At 37.6% G+C, this 23,804-nt stretch overlaps 3 protein-coding genes across 3 annotated transcripts; all 3 read right to left on the reverse strand.

Moving 5' to 3' along the window:
• Nucleotides 1-1,034: 1,034 nt before the first annotated feature.
• On the reverse strand, nucleotides 1,035-9,326 carry PNSB5 (NAD(P)H dehydrogenase 18). Its single transcript, XM_090017973.1, has 5 exons — nucleotides 9,026-9,326; nucleotides 8,541-8,598; nucleotides 7,463-7,531; nucleotides 7,335-7,393; nucleotides 1,035-1,326 (listed from the first exon to the last, which is right to left on the reverse strand). Exons 1-5 carry the CDS (start codon nucleotides 9,254-9,256, stop codon nucleotides 1,105-1,107), a joined length of 639 nt encoding a protein of 212 aa, XP_089874099.1. The 5' UTR covers nucleotides 9,257-9,326; the 3' UTR covers nucleotides 1,035-1,104.
• Nucleotides 9,327-11,633: 2,307 nt separating this feature from the next.
• Nucleotides 11,634-16,997, reverse strand: LOC149829213 (sec-independent protein translocase protein TATA, chloroplastic-like). The gene is made up of 2 exons (XM_090017308.1): nucleotides 16,613-16,997; nucleotides 11,634-11,900 (listed from the first exon to the last, which is right to left on the reverse strand). Exons 1-2 carry the CDS (start codon nucleotides 16,922-16,924, stop codon nucleotides 11,787-11,789), a joined length of 426 nt encoding a protein of 141 aa, XP_089873434.1. The 5' UTR covers nucleotides 16,925-16,997; the 3' UTR covers nucleotides 11,634-11,786.
• Nucleotides 16,998-21,731: 4,734 nt separating this feature from the next.
• LOC149829214 (large ribosomal subunit protein eL27x) lies at nucleotides 21,732-22,423 on the reverse strand. Its single transcript, XM_090017974.1, has one exon. The coding sequence runs from the start codon at nucleotides 22,396-22,398 to the stop codon at nucleotides 21,991-21,993; it is 408 nt and encodes a 135-aa protein (XP_089874100.1). The 5' UTR covers nucleotides 22,399-22,423; the 3' UTR covers nucleotides 21,732-21,990.
• Nucleotides 22,424-23,804: the final 1,381 nt, after the last annotated feature.

A 23,804-nucleotide genomic window follows, 5' to 3' on the forward strand; every position in this document is an offset into this window, starting at 1 on the left:
AAAACTGTGTGTGTGCATCTATGTCACATCTGTGCGGAGTTTTTTTCAAAATTCCAACCATACAGATGTGATCTATATGCTTGTTTTTATAAGAATCAGTTATTGGAGCATTTGATTCCGATGCATTGATAGGTTTCTATAAGTTTCAAAAATCAACGCACAATTTTCATAAATTTTTGAAGCTCCAAATACCATTTTTTTAATCCAAAATTCATGATCCAAGTGTCTATTTATAGTAAATCAATCATGCTGAACACATGTATAGTCAAAATTTTGAAAAAAAACAAAAAAATTTCATTGGGTAGGTTTGACATGTTTTATAGTGGGTAGGTTTTCATTCCATATATATATATATATATATATATATATATATATATATATATATATATATATATATATATATATATATATATATATATAAAGGCTCGGTAGACCGACCCCTTCCCTTCCCACCCAATCCCGACACCTTGCCCTGTCGAGCCCCTTCCCGCCCCATCTTGAGCCCTGGGCCCATTCTCGAGCCCCGGACTCTCTCTCTCTCTTTCCCCTTTCTCTCTCTCTCTTCCCCTTTCTCGCTCTCCCTCTTCCCCCTTCTCTTTCTCTTCCCCTCTCTTTCTCATTCTTATTGAGGGGAGAGAGGGGAAGACTCTCTCTCTCTCTCTCTATATATATATATATATATATATATATATATATATATATATATATATATATATATGTGTGTGTGTGTGTCTGCTGAGCCCAGGCTCAGCTCGGTCCGTTGTGTGGAACCCTTACAAGCTAACAAGCAGGGCCGAGTCAGGCTTGGTATCCGACACGAGTCGGGTTTGTGCAAGGTCGGTCCAGGCTTGGGTTGAGCTCGAACCCGATTCTTGACCGAGTCCATTTTGGACAATGATAACCCTGAATGCGGGTTAACCGCATCGGGTGCTTCACCCACACCCGTGTCGCGTCGACCCAGGTGCGGTGGCCTATTTGGCGAGTCCATGTGACATAGGTGTGCATGCATATGAATGTGTAACAAACAATAAAGGTTCTTACAAAGATATATTACATTAATGTAAAACAACCAATGTTCATACAAACAAGTTTCCTGTTACATCCTCATGCCTTCTCATTCTCAATAGTAAAATCCCAGAGATCTCCATACTTTTCATTGAAATCCCATATATCCATGGTGTTATAATCATCTATCAATTTGTCCCTAGCTCCTCTTTCCATGTTATAGATCTGTGGCTCAAAGTTGTGGGGCTTATCTGGTTTTCCCATTTCAATCCCACAGAATATGGCCACAAAAACAGCTGCACCAATGTATAGATACTCCCCCTGAAAAATGAATTAAAACAAGTGGTTAGTTGATCAAACTGGTCCATAATGCACCAGTTCCTAAATCTGTGAACATGAATTGGGATGAAAGCTGATCGGTTATCTAATTGGGGTGAACATAGTGGCTAAAACCAGCATAAAATACTGAACTGAACACAGCATGTCGTCCAAGTCAAATGATCAAATCATGCAGGAGAGTTGGATTTGAAATGAAATGGGGATCTTCGAAACACGTGCTTTGATTAACAAGAGCAAGTGTCAAGAATGACACTAAAGCATAACCCTTAAAAAGGGTATAACTGGAAACAAAATAAAAATAAAAATGTATTCTTTATTGATATGAAAAACCAATTGCTTAAGAAGCATTGGGGTAAAATACAAGAGGGGCTGCACCCCTTTATATACACAGCTGAAAGAGGACTCAATAGAGCTGTTGGGCACAGTCCAACAGCTCTATTAAGAGCTGTTGGAATGTGTCAGTCCAACAGCTCTATTGCTAGTCAAGTCTGGACATGACTTGACTAGCAACAGTCATTCTAGTTCAAACTGAACTAGATGACATAAAGACAAAAAAATAAAAATAAAGGAAAAAAATACAGAAAAGAAAGAAATAAAAAATGTATTTATATATATATAATAATATAATATTATTATATATACATATATGTACAATTTTACATTTTAACACTCCCCCTCAAACTTACGGTACAATGAGCGAAAGTTTGTCTAAGAGAAAGTGAAATCGGGGAGCAGCGAGAGGCTTTGTAAAGAAGTCTGCTAACTGATATTCTGAAGTGACATATGGCAGATCAATTATCCCGTGTAGATATTCCTCTCTGACGTAGTGACAATCCATTTCGATGTGTTTGGTGCGTTCGTGGAATGTTCTGTTACTGGCAATGTAGATCGCACTTTTGTTGTCACAACACATTTGTGAAGCCTTTGTTGCTTCAACTCCCATGTCAGCAAGCAGTCGTCGGAGCCAAACTACTTCCATGGTCGTGGTTGCCATGGCTCTGTATTCAGCTTCGGTGGATGAGAGAGATACCTTCTGCTGCTTTTTACACCTCCACGAGATTAATGATTCCCCTAAAAAGACACAAAAGCCAGTGGTTGAGTGTCTGTTATTGGGATCACCTCCCCAATCGGCATCAATATATGCAATTAAATCAAGAGAAGAGGAGGAAGATAAGAAAAGTCCTCGTGAAAGAGAGGACTTGATGTATCTGATAATACGCATGGCTGCTCCCATATGAACAGAAGTAGGAGCATGTTGAAATTGACTTGCTGTATGAACAACATGTGCTATATCTGGTCTGGTAATGGATAGATAGGAAAGTGCCCCGACAAGCTGTCTGTAAGGAGTATGGTCTGCAAGAAGTTCTCCATCATCAATCTTCATTTTAACATTAACAACTTCTGGAGTGTCAACTTTCTTATCATCAGTAATACCAGACCTGAAAACAATATCAAAAGCAAATTTAGTCTGAGATAATAAATATCCTCTAGGAGAATAAGCAACTTCAATGCCTAAAAAATATCTCAACAAGCCCAAATCAGTCATTTCAAAATGAGATTTAAGAAGTGTTTTGATTGTTTTAACTCCCTGTTTATCGCTTCCGGTGATGATCATATCATCCACATAGAGAAGAAGCACAATGATCCCTGCATCAGAATTCTTAATAAACAAAGCAGTGTCAGTTAAACAGAATTGAAAACCAATATCAATCATAACACGACTAAACCTATCATACCAAGCTTTTGGTGCTTGTTTAAGTCCATAAAGAGCTTTTTCTAAGCGAAGGACTTTACCCTTAGGAATACTTAGACCAGGAGGGGGTTCCATATATACTTCTTCAACTAGCTTTCCATTTAAAAAAGCATTTTTGACATCCATTTGAAAAATAGACCATTTTTTGATAGAAGCTAAGGCAATTAAGGTTCGGACAGTAGTCATACGAGCCACCGGAGCAAAGGTTTCTTCATAATCAATCCCATATTCTTAGGCATAACCTTTGGCTACTAAACGTGCTTTATATCTTTCAAGAGTACCATCACTCTTGGTTTTAATTTTATAAACCCATCGACATCCTATAGTTTTCTTCCCTGGAGGAAGATCTTGAATATTCCATGTAGAAGCCTTTTCAAGTGCATCTAATTCAGCTTTCATGGCTTCTATCCATTTGATATCATTTTTTGCTTGAAAATATGTGGATGGTTCTTCATATGAGTGAATTAATGCAATAACTGCCCTATATGTGGGTGAGAAAGACTCGTATGATACAAACTTTTCTGGAGGCCTCGAGATTTGGGATGATTGTCTAGTTGGAATGTTAGAATATTTCTCAAGTGCACATGGAGTATTAGACTCTTGTCGCCTGGAATATTGAATACTAGTATCTCTATGAACTTCTTCATTTTCAACATTAAGATCAATAATTCTTTGATCATCATCAAAGTTACAATCAAGGTCATATTCATCAGATGTTGATGTTAGATCTAGCAAAAAGGAGTACTCAGTGACGTCTTTTAATTTTCTAAAATCAAAGAAGCTCTCCTTTTCAAGAAAGGAAACATTTCTAGACACATATAGTTTATTATTTTTGAAGTCAAAACATCTATAACCTTTCTGGTTTTCAGCATATCCTAAAAAGGCACAGGGAATCGCACGAGGGGAAAGTTTATCATTTTTGTCAGTAAATATGAAACATTTGCACCCAAATATTCTTAATCTAGAGTAGTCTGGAGAAATGTTCATTAGTTTTTCAATGGGAGTGATATTTTGTAACGAAGAAGATGGCATCCTATTAATGAGATAGGTGGCAGTTAAGGCAGCTTCTGCCCAAAAGTCTTTAGGGACTTGATTTGCTATTAATAAAGTTCTAGTGGTTTCTATAATATGGCGATGTTTTCGTTCTGCCAGTCCATTTTGTTGAGGTGTATAAGGACAAGATCTTTGATGTGTGATGCCATGCAATTTAAGATAATTTTGAAAATCTGTGGATAAAAACTCTCCCCCTGAATCTGTGCGAAAAATAGTAATATCATTTTGAAATTTGTTTTTAACCATATTATGAAAAGTTTGAAAGTATGAAAATACTTCAGACTTATGTTTGAGAAAGTACATCCACGTATGTCGGGAGAAATCATCGACAAAAATAACATAGTAAACAAATCCTCCTTTAGAAATTACTGGTGCAGGACCCCAAACATCCGAGTGTATTAATTCAAGTGGTCTTGAAGAAAAAAAGGTTCTGTTCTGAAATGGTAATCTTTTCATTTTGCCGAGAATACAATCTTTACAATCAAATGATTCAGAGTTACAAAATTTTCCTAGATTTGGAAAATGTTGGATTTTGGCTATATGTGGGTGACCAAGTCTCTTATGCCACAGTTCCAACTCTATTTTTTGAATATTATAACAAAAAGCTTTCTTCGGCATTTCCAAAAAATCCATGTAATAGAGTCCTCCTTCTCTATGGCCTTCCCCAATCAGCTTGCCTGACTGGCGATCCTGTACCCAACAACCATGAGAAGAAAAAGAAATATTACACCCATAATCAGAAATTTGAGATACAGATAAAAGATTTAAATTTAATTTGGGAACATGTCTAATTTCTGGAATAAAATTTTTTTTTGTTTTATAAATTTTTTCAAAATTTCCTATTCCTTCTATTTCAAGAGAAGTCCCATCAGCAGTAAAGACCTTTGACACACTTGTTTTATTTTTAACACATTTGGATAGACTTTGATTATTTGGGGTCATATGAAAAGATGCACCAGAGTCAAGAAGCCAAGAAATTTTACCTAAATCAGAAAAAGATGAGGCTGCTGCGCCGGTTGAAGCTTCAGATGAGGAAGAGGCACCTTTGATGAGAGGCTGAAGAATCTCCATTAGTTGGGCCAGGGAAACTGGTGCATCCTGATCTTTAGGCTCCGATCCAGCAATTGCAGCTCTTTTTTCTCTCAGCTCCTTAAGTTTGGGACATTGTGGCCTGTAGTGTCCCGGTTCATGACAGTGATGACAAATAACTTTCTTCTTATCATAGTCACCATTTTGTCGGTTAAAGTGAGGAGGCCTATATGATCGAACATGATTCCCTGGTCTAGACACGGCTAAAACGGAATCATCTTCAATTTTTAAAGAACCTTTCCGGAGACGATTTTCTTCCATTGTTAACTCTTCAATAGTTTCAACAATAGAAGGAATTTTTCCCCGGTGAAGTAGGGCCGATTTAGTGGTTTCAAATTCCGGCCTTAATCCAGTGATAAACTGGTAAAAATGTTCAGCATCGAGTTGTTTCTGACGAAGCTCGATGTCTTCGGCATAATGCCACTTTGGTTCTAAAAAGGAAAGTTCTTCCCAAAGTTCGGACAACCCATTGTAATATTCACGAATAGTTTTGTCTCCTTGTGTCATCATTCGAACTTTTTCTTGGAGGTTGCACACGTGTGCAATATCTTTAAGGGAATACATATTCTTAAGGTATTCCCATGCCTTATCGGCATGATCAAATTTGGCAAGACTTGAGCATTTTTTAATGTCAACGCTATTGATAAGCCATGACATTATCTTCGCATGAGATATTCTCCATTCTTTCCATTTCTTCTCGTATGAGGCAATAGCCTTGATTTTCTCTTCTTCCGATAGAGGGACCTCTTTATCTCCCTCCTTTTTAGTAAGAGATAGCTTAGGTTCCGAATCGGAACCATCCACAATCCCCCATAAGCCTTTTCCCCATATATGGTGCTTCATGATTGAAGCCCATGTTACATAGTTCGTATCGCTTAGTTTCATAGGCATGATGGTGACTTTATCATTGTCATCCATCGATTACAAGGAGAGAAAGAATAGGGATAGAAGAGAAACAAGAAGGAAAATGAGAAAGAAAGAAAAAAAAACAATACAACAAGATGTGAAATCTTCTCCAATGAAGTGATAAAACACTTCTCTTCAAGTGGCGAACACTTTTGCAAACGGGCACGGAAACCGAGGCAGCTTTTCCTCAAGATTTAGTACTTCCGCGGCTCTGATACCATGAAATGAAATGGGGATCTTCGAAACACGTGCTTTGATTAACAAGAGCAAGTGTCAAGAATGACACTAAAGCATAACCCTTAAAAAGGGTATAACTGGAAACAAAATAAAAATAAAAATGTATTCTTTATTGATATGAAAAACCAATTGCTTAAGAAGCATTGGGGTAAAATACAAGAGGGGCTGCACCCCTTTATATACACAGCTGAAAGAGGACTCAATAGAGCTGTTGGGCACAGTCCAACAGCTCTATTAAGAGCTGTTGGACTGTGTCAGTCCAACAGCTCTATTGCTAGTCAAGTCTGGACAGGACTTGACTAGCAACAGTCATTCTAGTTCAAACTGAACTAGATGACATAAAGACAAAAAAATAAAAATAAAGGAAAAAAAATACAGAAAAGAAAGAAATTAAAAATGTATTTATATATATATAATAATATAATATTATTATATATACATATATGTACAGTTTTACATTTTAACAGGATTTGCATTTCACTGATTCACAAAACCAGAGTAAGTCTTGTCTTGAACTCAAACGTCTCCTTAATAGAGTTCATATTATCTGAATGTTCAAGGACTGGCATGCATCCTATATGAAGTTGAAAGAAAAAAGAAGCGCCAATAGATAATTTAATTACACTTGAGTACTGGGTCTAGTTTTTTTTAGTAGAGAGAAAAAATTCTGAATTATGCAAAGATTTCAAAATTCGGCTATAAAATTTCCTCATAATTGTTCTAAAACAAATGTGATAAGATTATTTTTTAACCACTTTATGGAGTTACAGTTGAAACGGAACATGCCAAATAAATATGCAAAGCAGTTGAATTTGATGGCAGCTTGAAGACCTCATTACATCAAAAAACAGTTAAGAGATTTTTCCTTCCAATGAAGGAGATTTCAGTTGCACTCCACAAAAAAATGTGAAGATATGCCACTTTCAGGCAGAACTAGCCGACTAGGAAGTACCTGAACATGAAAGGCCAAGCCAGTCACTATAGCAGGAAGAAAGAGCCATGACACGAGCCCTGTCAAAAGGATAACCACATTCAATACAAAATCTATACTCTAAAATAAAGATTCAAGAGATTTTTCACCCTGAAAGCCTGTAGGGGGTTCTGCTCCATCATATTCTTCCTTAACTGCTTCCCAGAATGACACTTTTTCTGAAGTACAAGTTACCAATGTTAGTAGTGCGTTTAATAAAGAATAAACAGAAAGGATAAGGAAAGGTTGCTATAGATTAACATAACTTCAGCAGTATAAGATGTCTAGAATAAACTTTTAGATTGGTGAAAAAATGTAACTTTTCATCAAGTCTTTTTCAATTTCTTAATTAATGAGGAATGCAACTCAGATGATGGCTCCAAGTTGCCAATATCCATTCCATATGAATTTAGTTAGTAGATCTAACTAAAAGAATCATAACCATTTCTGTCTGAATGTTATGGACATCAGGTGATCTTTTCCGGACAAAAAAAAGAAGCCAATAATTTAGCCAAGATACATTTTCCTCCGAAACCTAATACCAAGATCAGTACTAATCCCAGGAAAATTGCGTTTTCATTTATGGTGTTAACTGACAAGTAGGAAGAAAGGCTCTAAATATGAGGGATAGCAGGTTTTCAACATTAATTCAAAATGGGCTTCAAAGAGGCATGGTACATTCTTTAGCTTCCATGATTATGATGGCTTGCAGACTAAAATCAGTCAAAAGCATTGAAGTTTGTATACATGCGGTGCACAAGTGAGTACAAAAGGTTTCAATGATTTACTATTTCTCTAGAACCACAAATCCACATGGTAATTAATACCTTACGTCAAACAAATCCTAACAAATTGAGTATAGGCATATGGATTTGCAGCAAGAGAAAAAAAATCATGTTCATCTCCCTATTCAGCTTTGCGCATGATACAAAAAGTAAACACAGATTTATGATCAACAACTGAAAGTATCAAAATGGAAACCTATAAGAAAATAACAGGCCGTATTTGGTAGCATTCCTGCAGTAAATCTCTCTGCCACCTAACTAATCACATTAGTGTATGAAGGACATGGAGTTTTTAAGAATTGAAAAACAACTATTCATCATAAGTTTCACTAAACTAGTCCGGCAGTATATCACTTTCCACTAGAAAATCTTCTTATTCGATTCATCATTAAAGCAAGAGTACCTTCATGGCCTTCATGGTATGTGTGGTGATCATCATATTCACCATACTTGAAATCCTCCTAATAAGCAAAAAAAAATGAAGAAAAGCGAATTTTGAATTTCTATCTCCAGAGCAAGACTTAAAAATGAAAAGTAGGAAAGGTTGCGATGTTTCGACTGTAATTCCTTCATTTTCTCTTCAAAGGAAAGGAAAAAAGAAAGAACCCAATTCAAAATTTCCACAGAAAAACAAACTGACAAAAAGTACAGTTCAATTTTTTGAACGGAAATCAAGAAAAACTAAAAAACATAAAAAATTGCATCTCAAATTTTGATTAGCAATCCATAAAAACCATCTTTTCTCAAACAAGCAGTACAAGTTGTGAACTGAAAGTTCACCAAAGCCTCTTTTAATTCTTCAAAAATTTTCCAAACACCGCCTTGTAATATAACAAAAAAGGTAGACTTTTCAGAAGGAGGAGGAGAATTAAGAAGAACCCATCTTACCGCACTAATGCTATTGGTTTCCCATCGGTCCTGTTTTTCTTCACTGAGGTCGGGCTCTACCTCTGCTAGGCCGGCAGCACGCAACCTCGTGTTGCGAATTTTTTGTGGGTAGGCCTTCAATCGAAGGAAGAGGGCTCCATTATGAGAATTGCAGAGAAATTTTTTTGTTGGTGTCTCTGTAATTGCAGGAAATCGATTGGTAACGATGATCTTCGGTGCTAAGGAAGCCATTCTTCCAGAGTTTTTGAGTGCTTGGAGCTCATTTTTTTGTTTTCAAATGATGGGCTCTTTTCGTCTGCCTTATCCGGCTATCCGTTGTGTGGTGCCACTTGGAGCTAGCGGCGTCAACGGATGGGTATGATCCAGTCAGGATCGGGTATCCCGACCCGTACCAGATCTTATATAGTCAGGGTTTGGTTACGAAGAAGGGGGTCCAATTAACTATCGGGTCAGACCCATGAGATCCGATTATTACCAAACTTGGTCTGACCCGAGTTCCGATTAAGATCCATAATTTTTCAATGTAAAAAACTTAAAAAATATTATTTTATGGGGGTATGGATCGGGTATGGTTTATGTAATTTTTATTGGATCCAGGTATGGTTTTTCTTATAAAAAAATCTGGTTGAACCCAAATCCATATTAGATACCTGCATCACTTAGTTGGATCAGGATTTGGATGCACCCATTTTAGCATGGGTCCGACCCGTTGACACCCCTTGTAGCATAGGTAAGCAGTTTGGATTCTGTTTGGAAATTGGTCCAACTAAAAGGCAGATTTATATGGGACTATGAATTTAGTGACCACAGGCCAGGTGTAATCGCATTGCACACTTCGAGTGTGCCGCTGCACCTGGTTGCCTTTTATCTTTGGCTGACAGCGGTTGTGGGGCCCAACAGCAGATGGAGGGCGACCAGGTGCAGCGGCACAATCAAAGTGTGCAATGTGATTGCACCTGATCTGCTGTTACTAAATTCAGTCCCATATAAATCTACCTTTAAGGGGTGGATATGGAACAGGCTCAGGTCGGGTCAAAACCCAAAGGGCCCAATTGACCCTAGTAAAAACAGAGCTCAGGTGGGCCTGCCTAACCAAGTTATTACTGGGCTTGGGGTTGGACCTATGCTCACCTTTTTTTGTGGATAAATATTTGCAAATATTGAAGATACCATACTATTGAACTGGAAATCATAAGTGCAAACGATATCAACTAGGGATATAAACAGGTCGGACCGAGTCAATCTAACAATTATCAAGCCCAACTTCATCAGATAATTAGATTCTAATGGAGATTAGAAAAAACTGAATCCAAAATCGACTTGCTTAAGGCTCTGTTTGGGACGTGAATATGAGAGGGGAGATGGTATTTAATGAGGATTTAATAAATACCATCTACCCCCACAGGTGCTTGGGAACCCTGTTTTGGGAGAATAGAATGGTGTTGGGAGTGGAGATGACCCATTTTCAACTGCTTCATTGCGAGGATGCCGTTGACAATTCCAGGCTCATTTCCCATTTTCTTCTCCATTCCCATCATCCCTCTCATCTGCTCCCCAACAGCGGCTCCCAAACAGAGCCTAAAATCTGTCATTTACATGTGTTCAATTTTGGATTCTAGTCAATTTTGGTTTTTTCTTGGAAACAGACTCATATTGATGCAAAACTTAATATTGAACCCAGATCCAATTATTAATCGGATCTCATTTTGGCTACCGAATCTGACTAAATGGATCCAGTAAGATATCCAACATGAATCCTACCCATTTATGCCCCTAGTATCAACTCAATTTGACCATACATGTGTGTTAAGCGTAGTTTGTATACTAGGGAATTTTCAATATAAAAACATGATTTTTTTCAAATAATGAAAATTTTCATACATTGTGGGCCATTGATTTTTGAAGCCCTTGAAAAACTTGCACTTTGTAAATGCAAGATCTGGAGCTCTTTTTCTACTAAGCAAAAATGTAGATCACATACTGTCTGATTTTGAAGAAAAAAAGTACGAAAAAAACAGTGATTTCTACTCAATAGTACAATTCAATAGTAGCCCATATTTACCCTCTTTGTTTTTTGGGTCGAATTGTGAGCCTGGAGAAACTATAGATAATAGACACAGCTCAAGCCAGCAGCCACTAGATGAGTTTAATTAGCTTGAAACAAAGCACCCAGATTTTGGTATTCAGGTGGAACTGTTGTAGGCCTTCCAGCATTCTGAAAGATTCAGAATTGGCTTGACTGGTCCATAGTCGAGAAAATTTGTCATTGTGAAAAGCTGCACAAATTAGCCTTCTCATAAGGTCAAGACTCAATGTAAAAAAACAGCTGTTATCCCATGGCTATTGTATATCACAATTAACTGTCTGAATCAAAAACACTCTTGTGCTTCATTCTTTCATCTATACTTCTATTTGGTCCTTGATTTCATCCAGTGTTGACTGCCATCCTTCAATAAAACATACATATGGATTGATGAAAGAAGGCCAGGCAACTTCTTAAGCTACAATTCTTCAGTAAGCTGTGTCAGGAATGCATCTAAGACGAGGCAAGAAAAGTGAACAACAAGCAATATCTACAGCATACTCAGCACAATATGCAAACTCTCAATAGCCCAACTTGACAGAACACAACATATTATATATTTTCATTAAAAGAACAGAGCAAATTCTCAGAACATGTTCTTTTAGGAAAAGTAGTACAGAATTTGTCTATTTGTCACTAAAATTGGAATCCTTGCAGTCGAAGGTTTGTGATTTTTCACTAGATCTTGACATCCTGTTTCTCATCTTCACTAACCGTTGAGGAGTTTGATGTGGACAATTCTTTTTCATCATCTGTGTCCTTTTTCAATTCAGACTCAAACTCCTTTGCTGCCTGCCATAATGCAACATGCTTAAAATGCCAGAAAAAACAAATTCGACGAAGATTGCAAGAAATTATCAAACTCCAGTGACTATAATCAGCAAAGGTATAAAGAATAAATATAATGATAATCAGAAATTATTATCAAATAGACAAATCAATATCCTTATTCAACTAGAGTGTCCACTTTAATCAACTATATCTTTCTGTAGACAACAAAAATTTGCTGAATAGCAACAGCTGCTCTATCCATGTCTACTTGATTTTCCAAAGTCATAGACACATCTATTTCTCCTTGTGGTACCCTTTCTCATATGAAATTATGGTGTACTTTCTTATACTTGTCCTCGAGGGATTGAATTCTTAGAAAGTGTTAAGTATAATCCAACTGCAAAATCTATCTTTTGTTCAATAATTATCATCAACCACAAAAGCCCCACACACTCTTAAGCTGCCATGAGAACTGACCCTAGTCCCTACTTAGTTGATTGATAAAGGCTTATGAAAGTAGCACACTAGCACCCTCTATTCTGGATCTTATAGTTGTCTGCCAGTGGTGGAAAGCAGCTTCAAAATTAGCAAAGCTTGGAGTTATCTTAGAAAGTCGGCAAAAGAAGATTCTTCCGGGTAGGGTGTTCCTGCTTTTCACTCTCAAACATGGTTTGGAGGGCTGTCTAATGGGGTTACTATCCAACATGGTTCAGAGAACACTTTTATAGTTGTAATCTACGCTGGTGAGTGGAAGCCCTTCTATCAAGAAAGAAGCAGCTCTATCCATGGGGATCTAATTCTTTATTATTATGGTAAGTCAACATACCAAAATGTCAATCAGATATTTTATTTCATTTCTACGCTTCCACTGATGAAACAAACAGTTGATTTTCACATGTTCTCAAAAGAAAATTTGTTCACTTTCTTTCTTCCCTGTCAACCACAACTGAAACTACCAAAGGAAACAAGGCCCACAAAGGATTTGGGCTAGTTGTGAGCTTTTGGGAAAGTCAGCTTGATCATGTGTCTTCATTCAAGTGACTGCACATATGGAGAGCAACACAGAAGAAGAAACTGGGGGTTAGGAAAAACTGTCAATTTTAGTAATCTTGACAACAAGAAAAACAAAATAAAACTATCATTTGGCAAAAAAAAAAGGGTGATGTTATGGATACCATGAGATATCACCATCGAGATAGAATCATCCTTCTAAATCACTTCAGGTCAATGAGGCCTTTCAACCATCTTGCACAACAAGGTTGTAAGCATTTCGGATATTGTTTGTTGTCTCTTACTGTACCAAGAAACTGTTCTAGATCCTAAACTTGAAGTGTTTCTTGTTGTTTATTTGTGAGTTTGACTTATTCCATTGTAATTCATATTGCATTAACCGGCTATCTCACAAGTTACTCCTTCCTTGTAGAGAATTACACAATCAATTGTGTTTGACATAATTTACATTACTTTAATTGCTTTGCTTCTAAAATAACTTTCTCAGATTTAACATAAATTTTTAACATTGGTTGTAGAAGCAATGTTTGGTGATAACAGAGTTAAGTAAAACAGGCCTTCAACTAGTTCTTAGGTCTTTTCCCCAGAACCCTTTTTAGCATGGTATTTACTTTTAGTGGCACCATGATTGACTAATAGTTTAACATACCACTCCTATTAGAAAGGTCTTCAACTTATTCATTCTACCCAAAATAAATCTTTCAATCCGTAATCAACCTTTAAGACAAACAAATATTGTAAATTGATCAACTCCTTCATCTCATTACCTTATTAAGAGATGCTTAACAAACATTTTACACAAGTGCTTGTTATGATCAAATCATCCATCTATTATTTCCTCTTTGTTTTGCAAAGAAACATGGATTAAAAGATGTGACCTTAAAGGGTCATACTGAGTGTGGTCCTGCATTTTGGGTGTTTGGGAGAGGCAGACTGGAGAAGGTGCTAACCTTTCACCTTTTGCATGAAGGGGCACGTCTCAAGATTCAAACACCAATTTCCATGCTGACAGACCGAGTACTTTACTGTTGCACCAAGCAATGACCTTGCTAAAAGGGGCCAAGTTATGGCTACTAAATGCTAGAAACTGAGAAGTCTTTTTGTGCTATACTTGTGGTGCCTGCTTTAACCCATAAAGCACTTTTTGCTTTCCACTTTTTTTGCATGCAAATCCCTCTAAGAGCCGTAAGAGGCTAGCAAAAGATCAGGTCTTTACCTAGGCCTAGTGGCCGCCATGAGTCCAACCTGAACATGCCCTAACTTAATTCAGTGTCCACCCTATCAAAACTGTCCTCGCTAAAGTTAAAACAAATTTTGTCTTTTTAGTTTTGAAATAAATGATCTTTCATTTGTTCATCCTTTGTTTCTTTTATATGGTCTTTTTGGTTTGTCTGTTGTTGTTACTATCAGTAATTTGTTATGAATGTTATAGTTATTGTTGTCAATGCCTTTGCTGATGATGCCATTGAAGCCTTTTACTTATGATTCTTTTTTCAATGTTTATAATCAGATTTGTCTTGTTATAGATTTGCATGTTATGTGTGAGCCTTTAATGTGCTATTATCAAGTCAGTTACATCGAAAAGGAGTTAATGTTATATTATTGTTGTCAATGTCTTTGTTGACGATGCTATTGAAGCTTTTTGCTTGTGATTCTTTCTTCAATGTTTATGATCAGACTTGTCTTGTTATACATTTGCATGTTATGTGCGAGCCTTTAATGTGCTATTTTCAAGTCATTTATATCGAAAAGGAAGAATATATTTCCTTTCATATGTAAATTGTTTCTAGTTTCATCCAATTTTTTTATGATGATACCGGTTATGACTTGTGAGATATTTATTTTGCCATTGGTAGCTTGATGCTATCATCAAGTCATTTATATCAAGAAGGATAATACTTGTTACGACTTGTGAGCTATGTCACATGGGTGCGGGTGCGGCACTTTCAAAAAACTTGGATGCAGGGGTGCGGCAAAAATAAAAAAAATTTATATATATATATATATATATATATATATATATATATATATATATAAAGTCCAAAAGTTGGACATAAATGACCCTAGCTGCGTTGACCACACCCAGGGTCAGGTTGACCGCACCGGGTGCCGCACCCGCATCGCGTCGCGTCGACGCGGGTGCGGCACCTAGTTGGCCGAGTCCCTGTGACATAGCTTGTGAGATATTTATTTTGTGTGTCATTGGTTGCTTGATATCTTATTAATTGCATTCAAGCTTATATTATGATTTGCATTGCCTTTTCCTCCACATAAGCATGGATTTTAAAGATGTGTTTCCCCATAAAATTGTTGCTTTTAAAGATTTATTTCCTTGAAAGTTGAGACTAAAAGGTTGCTGCCTTGTAAACATATTAGATTACAAATTTTAGTATATTGGCTGGGTTCATGACAAACAATTTTGCCTCCATAAAAATGAGAAAGCATATATAGTATAAACCTTCTTTTTCTTAACCTAATGGATTACAAACCTTTTGTTTGGTTGATACCACTTACTATTTACCATTTTACCCCTCAATAAAAAATAAGTGGTATCAACCAACCCATCGTGTTGGAGTCAGCTTTAACAAATGAAAATAGTAAATAGAACATGTCAAACAGAATTCAAAAGCTATTCCTTATGCTTTAGCGATCAGATCTATGTGAATCAAGACTTCTATTTTAAGGTGTGGTGGTTCAGTACCACAGTGGATATATATATATATATATATATATGTGTGTGTGTGTGTGTGTGTGTGTGTGTGTGATCTCCGCCCTTTCCACTGGTTCTGACAGGGGAGGAAAATCATTGGAAGATGCTCTGGAGCCAGCCCTGCTGCTGAAGGAAAGAAAATGGATTGGGCAATTAAATCCTGAACTGTAAAACTCTGGCATCAATTAATTTTTAACTGGAATGTTCTGCAACAATGTTTCTTTCGCTGAAAACAATCTTACAATGAACTTACAATTCGCCAGTTTCATGCTATGGTTAGCCTTCAGATGCTAGGTTGATTTCAAAAGTTCCCAAAGTTCACAGGTTTAGTCAATGTTATGACTTGGTTTACTTGTTCGGATTTGCTGGCTCTGCCCCTCTTGATAGGTGGGGAGTTGGAGATGACTCTCAACAGCACCATAGCTCACGCCCAAGTGGTCACAACTATGTTTGGTCATTCTAACGGCTATTTTTTTCTTTTGAAATATAGGTTCTTCAACTTGTCATCAGCGAGTATAATTAGATGCCACTACATCTTTGAATTATAAGTTATATCCCACCATTGGGAAGGGGAAATAACATATTCATTTAACTGGTTCAGATATTATATAAAAAACTCGGCAAAATTCTTTCAACAGAGATAGATGTAAAGGAAATAATTGTCATTGGGCTAAAAAAAACTGAAAATCATGTTTATTCGAAGGCCTTTGTGAATACCTATTTAGATAAGCCCTATAAAAATGTTAAAAGGAAACAAATACATACATATAAAAAGACTAATTGTAGGATATCATCGCAGGCATGAAAATCTCACCCAACAAAAAAATGCGCCAACCATACAACACAATGAATCTCTCTCATTCTTGGTTAAATGAATAAAAAAACAACAAAACCCATCTTTTTTCCTGCAGAGTTAGAGATGAAAATGCACTTGGGTGACAAGAAAAATGAACTTTGTATAACAATTAACATCTACTAACCAACCAACCACAACAGATCATAGAAAACCCACCTGCTGGAAGCTCCTCACAGTTTTCCCTATACTCCGGCCGATCTCCGGCAGCTTCTTGGGTCCGAAGACGAGTGCCGCGACACCGGCGATGACGGCGAGCTCGGGGACTCCGAGCCCAAACAAGCATTGGCAATCAAGACCGTTCCGGCCACCGTTTCTTCTGTGTAAAGCCAGAGTGGCGCTCTTCTTCATGAAGACGCTTCTGTCATTGCTGAAGAAGAGGGAGTTGGTGGAAGATAAGGAAGGAGGTGGTGGTGAGATTACAGAGAGAGAAGGGGAGGGAAGCAAGAGAGAGGAAGATATCACCATCATATTTTTCTTTTGTTTTCCTCCAAAGTTGAGCTCTCTCTCTCTCTCGTCCTTCTGCAGGAATGTCACTATTCTGTATATCACCACAAAATTTATAGCACAAAATCCAAGTGGATAGGTGTAAGCGGGTCGTGAACTCTTTTGAGGATATTTTCTTCCCAGATGGATAATCCCACTGGATATGTGTCAATGTGATGGACCCACACAGATCTTAGGTGATAGGCCGGGTGCACTGTGACTAGATAGGGGGTCTGACAATTCGGATCCTGCTAAGGTCCAGATCCAGTAGGGGCAGTAAGAACCTCTCTCTCTTGCTCTTGGGTCTGGGCTGTAATGTGGATATGGATTCGTTCAAATATGTGATTTTTATGGAGATACGGGGGCTCCGCTTGGTTGGAGGAGCTGTGTTGGGACCGTTCAAAACCCAATGGTACGTTGAATAACTGGTGGGGGTCTAATTAACCCAGCTTGCCTATTTTTTTTTTAAAAAAAGAAAGACATGAGGGCATATATTTTTTAAGTTTTTAATATATAAAAATAATTTTAATAATTTTAACGTGTAACACATATCTGTTGATAACAAAGTACAAAATATTTATTAAGAAATATAAACGAGTCACGTGACGTGTCTTGTCTCCTAGACACTGGGCCCCAAAGAGGGCGTTTGATTGCTTGAGAATTGAGATCCGAGGGCCTGATCTGGCACGAGACACTAAAGCCATGGTTCTACAAACATAAATGCATGGATCTCTTGACAGAGTTGATATCGAGTGTGGATCAGGTGCAATCACATTGCACACCAAAAGTGTGCCTACTGAACTTTACTGCCCTCCATCTCTCTGCTGGGCCCAATCTCACTGTTCTGCCATAACAGGCCTTATACAAAGATGAAAGTCAATCAGGTGCAGCCTACACTTTTAGGTGATGAGATCAGGTGCAATCACATTAGCTCATCATTCACGAGTTACCAAGCAAATCTTCTTTTAAGTAATTGATTGTCAAGAAGGTTTGCAAATGTGATATATATATATACATATATATATATATATATATATTGACATTCCCACGCTATCATGAGAATCTTCTTTAAGTAAACTCCGCAAATGAGGTGTATATTATGATATTCATTTGTTCAAGTAATTGAATATCAAAGAGGTCTGCAAATGTGTGATGACATTCGCAAATGTGTGATGAATATCATATATATGTCAAGGAGGTTCGCAAATGTGCGGCAATATATATATATACAACATACCCAAGGTACTATGCAAATCTCATTTGTATAAAATAATTAGTAATTCATTCATGGACCTATAACTGGGTAGCAGATCATGTTCAATTTTTATGACAGGTAAACAGTGAATACAGAAAATTCATGTTAACAGCTTATTGATATTTAATATTAAGATTGTCAGTCCATCGTAAGTATCCTCAAACTCATACAAATAACTAGTGAGATTGGGGTTTGGGATTTTGTTTTGTCAAATTAAAAAAATAACTTTGAGTGACGTGAGAACATTCGCATAATAGCGCTCGAACCTCGGGATACTCCGTAGCACAAAAAGCTAAAATGTCTTAAAAAAGCGGGGCATCCGTGATTGTGAGCACGAGGACATAATGCACACTGTGGGGCATTTCATTTGGAAAAACATGTCATCTTGCAAAGACAATAGGGTCATTTTTCGTTTAAAGTTTTAACACTGAAAAGCCCCTTGGTATTTCACCCATGCCCACATGAATCTTAATGCGTTGGGGACTCGCAAAACAATCAAGCGGCCCCATTTTGGCCATTAAGAACTACAACCCTAAACCAGCTGACACTTCAGTTGGCTCACATAGGGCAAATTGATTCAGGCCTTCAAACGACCAACTCACCAGGATCAAACCCTAATTAGACCACGCTATATTGGTAAACCGGAGCTACTGGACGAGCCCCTCAATGCTGCCATACTTCCTGCAAATTTAATCCCAGGAAGAATCAAACTCGTGAGATCCAGTGCTTCCAGACATCCAGACTCTCACCCTAACCAACTGGGCGACCCTGCAGGGGCTACACGTCCTGGTCGATACACCGAAAAAAACAAACAGTAAAATTCATATAGTCGCAATCAGGGAGCCACAGATTATTCCATTATCATCTGAGCTATCTTCAAATCAACGAAAGCTAAGCAAAGGCTTAATATGTACACAAGCTTTTGTTTTGCATGGGTTTGTATCACAGATTGCATAAGATTTACTTAAACTTGGCAAGACCCAACTCCAGCAATGGAGAAGACAGCCGTTTGGAGCATTTAGATATTGTTGAAACGGTGCATTCTAATTAGGAAAACATGGAAAGTTGAACAGGTTTTTCAGCTTTAAGACGGTGGCACTGATAGCGTTCCCAGTTTGGCAAAACCCCAATCTGTGGAAGAAATCAGAACAAGGAGGTGAAGACTTCCACCACTTTAGCACTGTAGTAGAATAGCAGATAATTACCAAATTGAAGTTACACCATGCATTTGACAATTTTCCTAAACACATTCCAAGAACTAAGCACTCTAAACCAATATGTAGCATGCATGTAGAAAACTAACTCATCCCAACTATAATCTTGAGTTATTTTCTTCTCATCACACCAAGCTCATCCACCTTTTCTGACTTATATCTACTCAATCTCTTTCATTCTGCCCAAGTATAACAATTTCTGACTTATATCTACTCAATCTCTTTCATTCTGCCCAAGTATAACAATTTCTGAAATGTTTTCCAACTGCATCCTCCCCACATTTCATAAGATGAGTGTGAATGCAAGGTTTTCCAACCCAAAAACCAGTCATCAAAATTAATAAAACTCTCTCTAAAACAACTTCACCCCAAGCCAAATAAAGTTAAACAAGATAACAAGGAGAAAAATCGCATGCAACTCAAAATTTCATAACCATCTTGCTGAATCATTGCTACTCAATATACACATTGTAGAAACTGGATTCTTTTCCGCGATGTAACTATCCCTTCTGGTTTGGATCATAGTTGACACAGCGAGATATGAGTAACCATGCACATCAAGAAAGCAACCATACTGCATCAGAAGAACACAACAATTTCCCCTTACTGACCTTAAAGGCATAGAAAACCTGGCACATGAAGTCTAACTAGTCGCAATCAGTATGCCAGACTCGTGAAAGTAAGCATTAATCTATCGATAATAACTGAAGCGCGGAGAGGCATCAACAGACCATATATTCGGTCCCAATTTAGTGCAAACACATTCTTAGAATTCCTCGAGCTACAAAGTAAACTGCAAAAGAAGCTGAAAATATATACGTTAATCGAACCAATAAGTCTACATGGATGGAAGAACATAACGAAAGCAAGGTTCCTCAAGAAATTAGCAGAACAAAAGTTTTAGCTACAAAGCAACTCTGCTGCATTAGCATGTTGATTGCAAGATCTATGTAGTCTACATCTACAAGTGCCTCTAATGGGCAAGGCACAGTATCATATCCATCAAACATTCAATATGCTTCATATATTTCTCACTAAAGGAGCCTTTTTTATTGTCACGTATCTCAACAGAGTTTTTGAGCTCCTGATTCAGTCTCAATTCTCACCGTCCCTCCACTTATATGTTAAGTCTTGAATAATCCTTTTTCTTTTGTGGTCTAATTCCATTTGTTGTAATTTGGAGATACAATCATCAACACAAGAAGCAATTTCCTCTTTCATTACTTATGCCCCCATTAAACCATTCTCCATCACTTCAACAATGTATTTGAGAGAATAGGCTACCATTCTACAATTGCAATACCAGACATTTTCCATAAAAATCAACATTTTTCTGAGGATGGCCAACAATTCTACAATTGATGCACCACAAAGTGCCTCCAAAAGACAAACCCACATGCAAAATATTCATCATCCTTCCATAGATTTCCATCTTTTACCCTCCTCTTTCATCAGAAACACCCCTTATCAAACCATTTTCCATTACGATGCCATAATTCTAGGTATTGTATTCAATACAGAATGAAGGGGAAGAAGAGGAAATCAGAGACACACTTTCAAGCAATGTGTGGCACAAATACACACAAATTGATGAGACCTCGAGTGCCAAACCTTTAGCGCTGAAAGATAAAGGGACCCTACCTAGTTCCTAACTACAAAAAAGCACCACAAAATTACATATAATCCACAATACCTTAGAATAGCATGATAAGTACCCATATTGCATTTGTTATTCAGAATTATTATTTTTGGACAATAGACTTTGACCAGATAGCAAGCACTAGCAGAGATGGAAAAAAAATAATGCAGCATATGCAAATTACATACAATTAGCTAGCCAATAAAACCACAATCTTATGGATTTAATTTTCTTTGATGAACAACGAAATGTAGAGGTCAGATCTCAGGAGGCCACTCAGTTTAATTCCACACCGGGTTCAGATACACAATTTTGAACTCTGAATGACCACCAAATCATCAGAATGGCATGACACACCAGCCTAAACTCGGCCCTACCCCAGCGCATCAAGAGTATCAAACGTTGAGACCATTTCTTTCCCCACAAATCATCCTCAATTGCCCTGATTCTCGTCCTAATAGTAAACACCATAAAAAAACCAACTAAAATCTAGGTTTCAATTGAACAAGTAACGCAATACAACTAACAGAAACCTCTAGATCTCATGACATTCCATAAGAACGCTATAAAAATGGAAAAGTAAGAACCAAACCATAATGACGAATAATCAAAAGATCCAAATGCTCATCGTAACAATTTACCGATCCATAGCCGAGAAAAATAGCAAAAATCCAAAAACATATAAGAAAGCAGCAAAGGTGCCTACAAATCTGGGGTTTGATTGAACAAATAACGAAGTACACATACTAAAACTCTCTAGATACCATCATATCCGATAAGAACACTATTAAAAACCAAAATACGAAACTTTAAACCCTGATTACGAACAATCAAAAGATCAAAAACATTCATCGCAGCTCATAATCGATCCAAAATCCCACCACAAAAAAACATGAAGAGAATGAAAGCGCAAAAGAGCGGGACGAGGAGAGACTTTCCGCCTTCAGAAACGGAGCTTGGTGAAGAACCACCGGTTCTTGCCGGACTTGAACCGCTCCTCGAACCTCGCCTTCGCCTCCTTCGCGGCGGCGACCTTCTTGTCGCGAGATTGCAGGGCGTCGAGGGTGATGACGTCCTTGAGGTCGACGTCGAGGGTGTAGCGGGTGGGCATGATGTGGTTGTAGTTCACGAGCTTTATGAAGACCTTGACGCGGGACTTCTTGGCCGTCTTCTTGGCGGAGTCCTTGCGGATGACCTTCTTAGGGTACTTGATGAGGCCGGCGACGAGGCAATGGCCATAGGGACGGTCTCGCGTCCCGTCGTCGAACGGCCGGATGATCACCGCCTTCCGGCCGGCGAACCGGCCCTGGAGAACGATCACCGCCTTGTTCTGCTTCAGAAACTTCACCATCTTTCCCTCTCTCTCTCGGGTTTGGAAGGAGAAATGAGTTATTAGGGTTTCTGGTTTTATGTAGTTGCGGGTTAGAACGAATTTACGAAATTGCTCATGAGTAATTTGTTAAATGACCGAGGAAAGAGGGAAAAGGGATATGGATTATGGATTATGGACGAGGGGCGGAAATGAATCAGATCGGGTCGGACGTTAGATCCAACTTCGTGACATTATTTTTCCGGATATGGATCTGAAATAGAACTCAAAAAGTGTTTTCCGCTGAAAAGAGGACTTATATGATGGACTTTTATTGGGGTTGAAATTAGGATTTGGATTCACATTTTGATGGATCTAGATTCGATTTTGGGTTAAATCCAATCTGTTTGTGCTTGTTAATAATTACCATATAAAGGGTTAACATATGGTGTTGTTGAAGGCACAAAACTTACCGAGTATAAATCACATTTTTTTCTTAGTTTTAAGTTTTTCTTTTTTTAATAGATTGGGCGATGTGATATGCAAGGTTTTAGTAAATTATAAGTTTTGAATTGTGATTCTGAAAAAATCAACGGCCCATGATGCACTAAATTTTCACTACTTAAAAAATCATATTTTTAGATCTAAATAACATGACTCAAGGTTTTGTCCTGAAGAAACAAACCATGTTGAACACATGTATGTGGTCGGATTAAGTTGATAAAGCTTCTGACACTAAATACTAACCCCTATGCAAAATACATGTTCTCAGTTATTATTATTAATATTATTTAATTGGTCCAGTATTGCCATATGAAAATTTTGAATTGGTTTCAAACTGGTCAGATCATATTTACCAGGAAGCTAAATGGATAGGGGAAGCGGTGCGTAAAGTGAAAGTGGGAAGCGAGTGTAAAAAAATTAGCATGAAGCGTGAAGCGTGAAGCGTGAAGCGTGAAGCAAGATTCATTTTGGAAGCGTTTGTGGAAGCATGTGACAAGTTAAACAAAAATTGTGTAAAAAAGAGGTTGTGAAAGCATGAGAAGTGAAACAAAAATTGTGTAAAAAAAGGAAGAGACAAAAGAGAAGCAAGGCCAAAGCAAAAAAATAAATAATATCATAAAAAAAGAGAAAGCGGAGGGGAAACCAAAGAGAGGCGAGTAAAAAATGTGCGAGAAGCGAGTGGACAGCACACTTCCCCCCTTAGGGAGGGACTTCCGGTAACTATGGATCAGACCTCTGATTTGTATCATACATTGTTTTCCATATCTAATGTGTGTGGACTTATATGATTGGATTCTTATTGGATTCAAATTTTGGATCAGTATAGACATTTTAATGGGTTTTACATTCAAATGGGCAAACATTTTGCATATAAACAGAAAGTTGGTTGAGATCTGACCTAAAACTAATACTGGGTCTTACTTTAGGGGTTACACAGACCCAAA

Source organism: Nuphar pumila, chromosome 9 (genome assembly GCF_984573655.1).
Source record: "Nuphar pumila chromosome 9, dmNupPumi1.hap1.1, whole genome shotgun sequence".
Classification (NCBI taxonomy): Eukaryota; Viridiplantae; Streptophyta; class Magnoliopsida; order Nymphaeales; family Nymphaeaceae; genus Nuphar; species Nuphar pumila.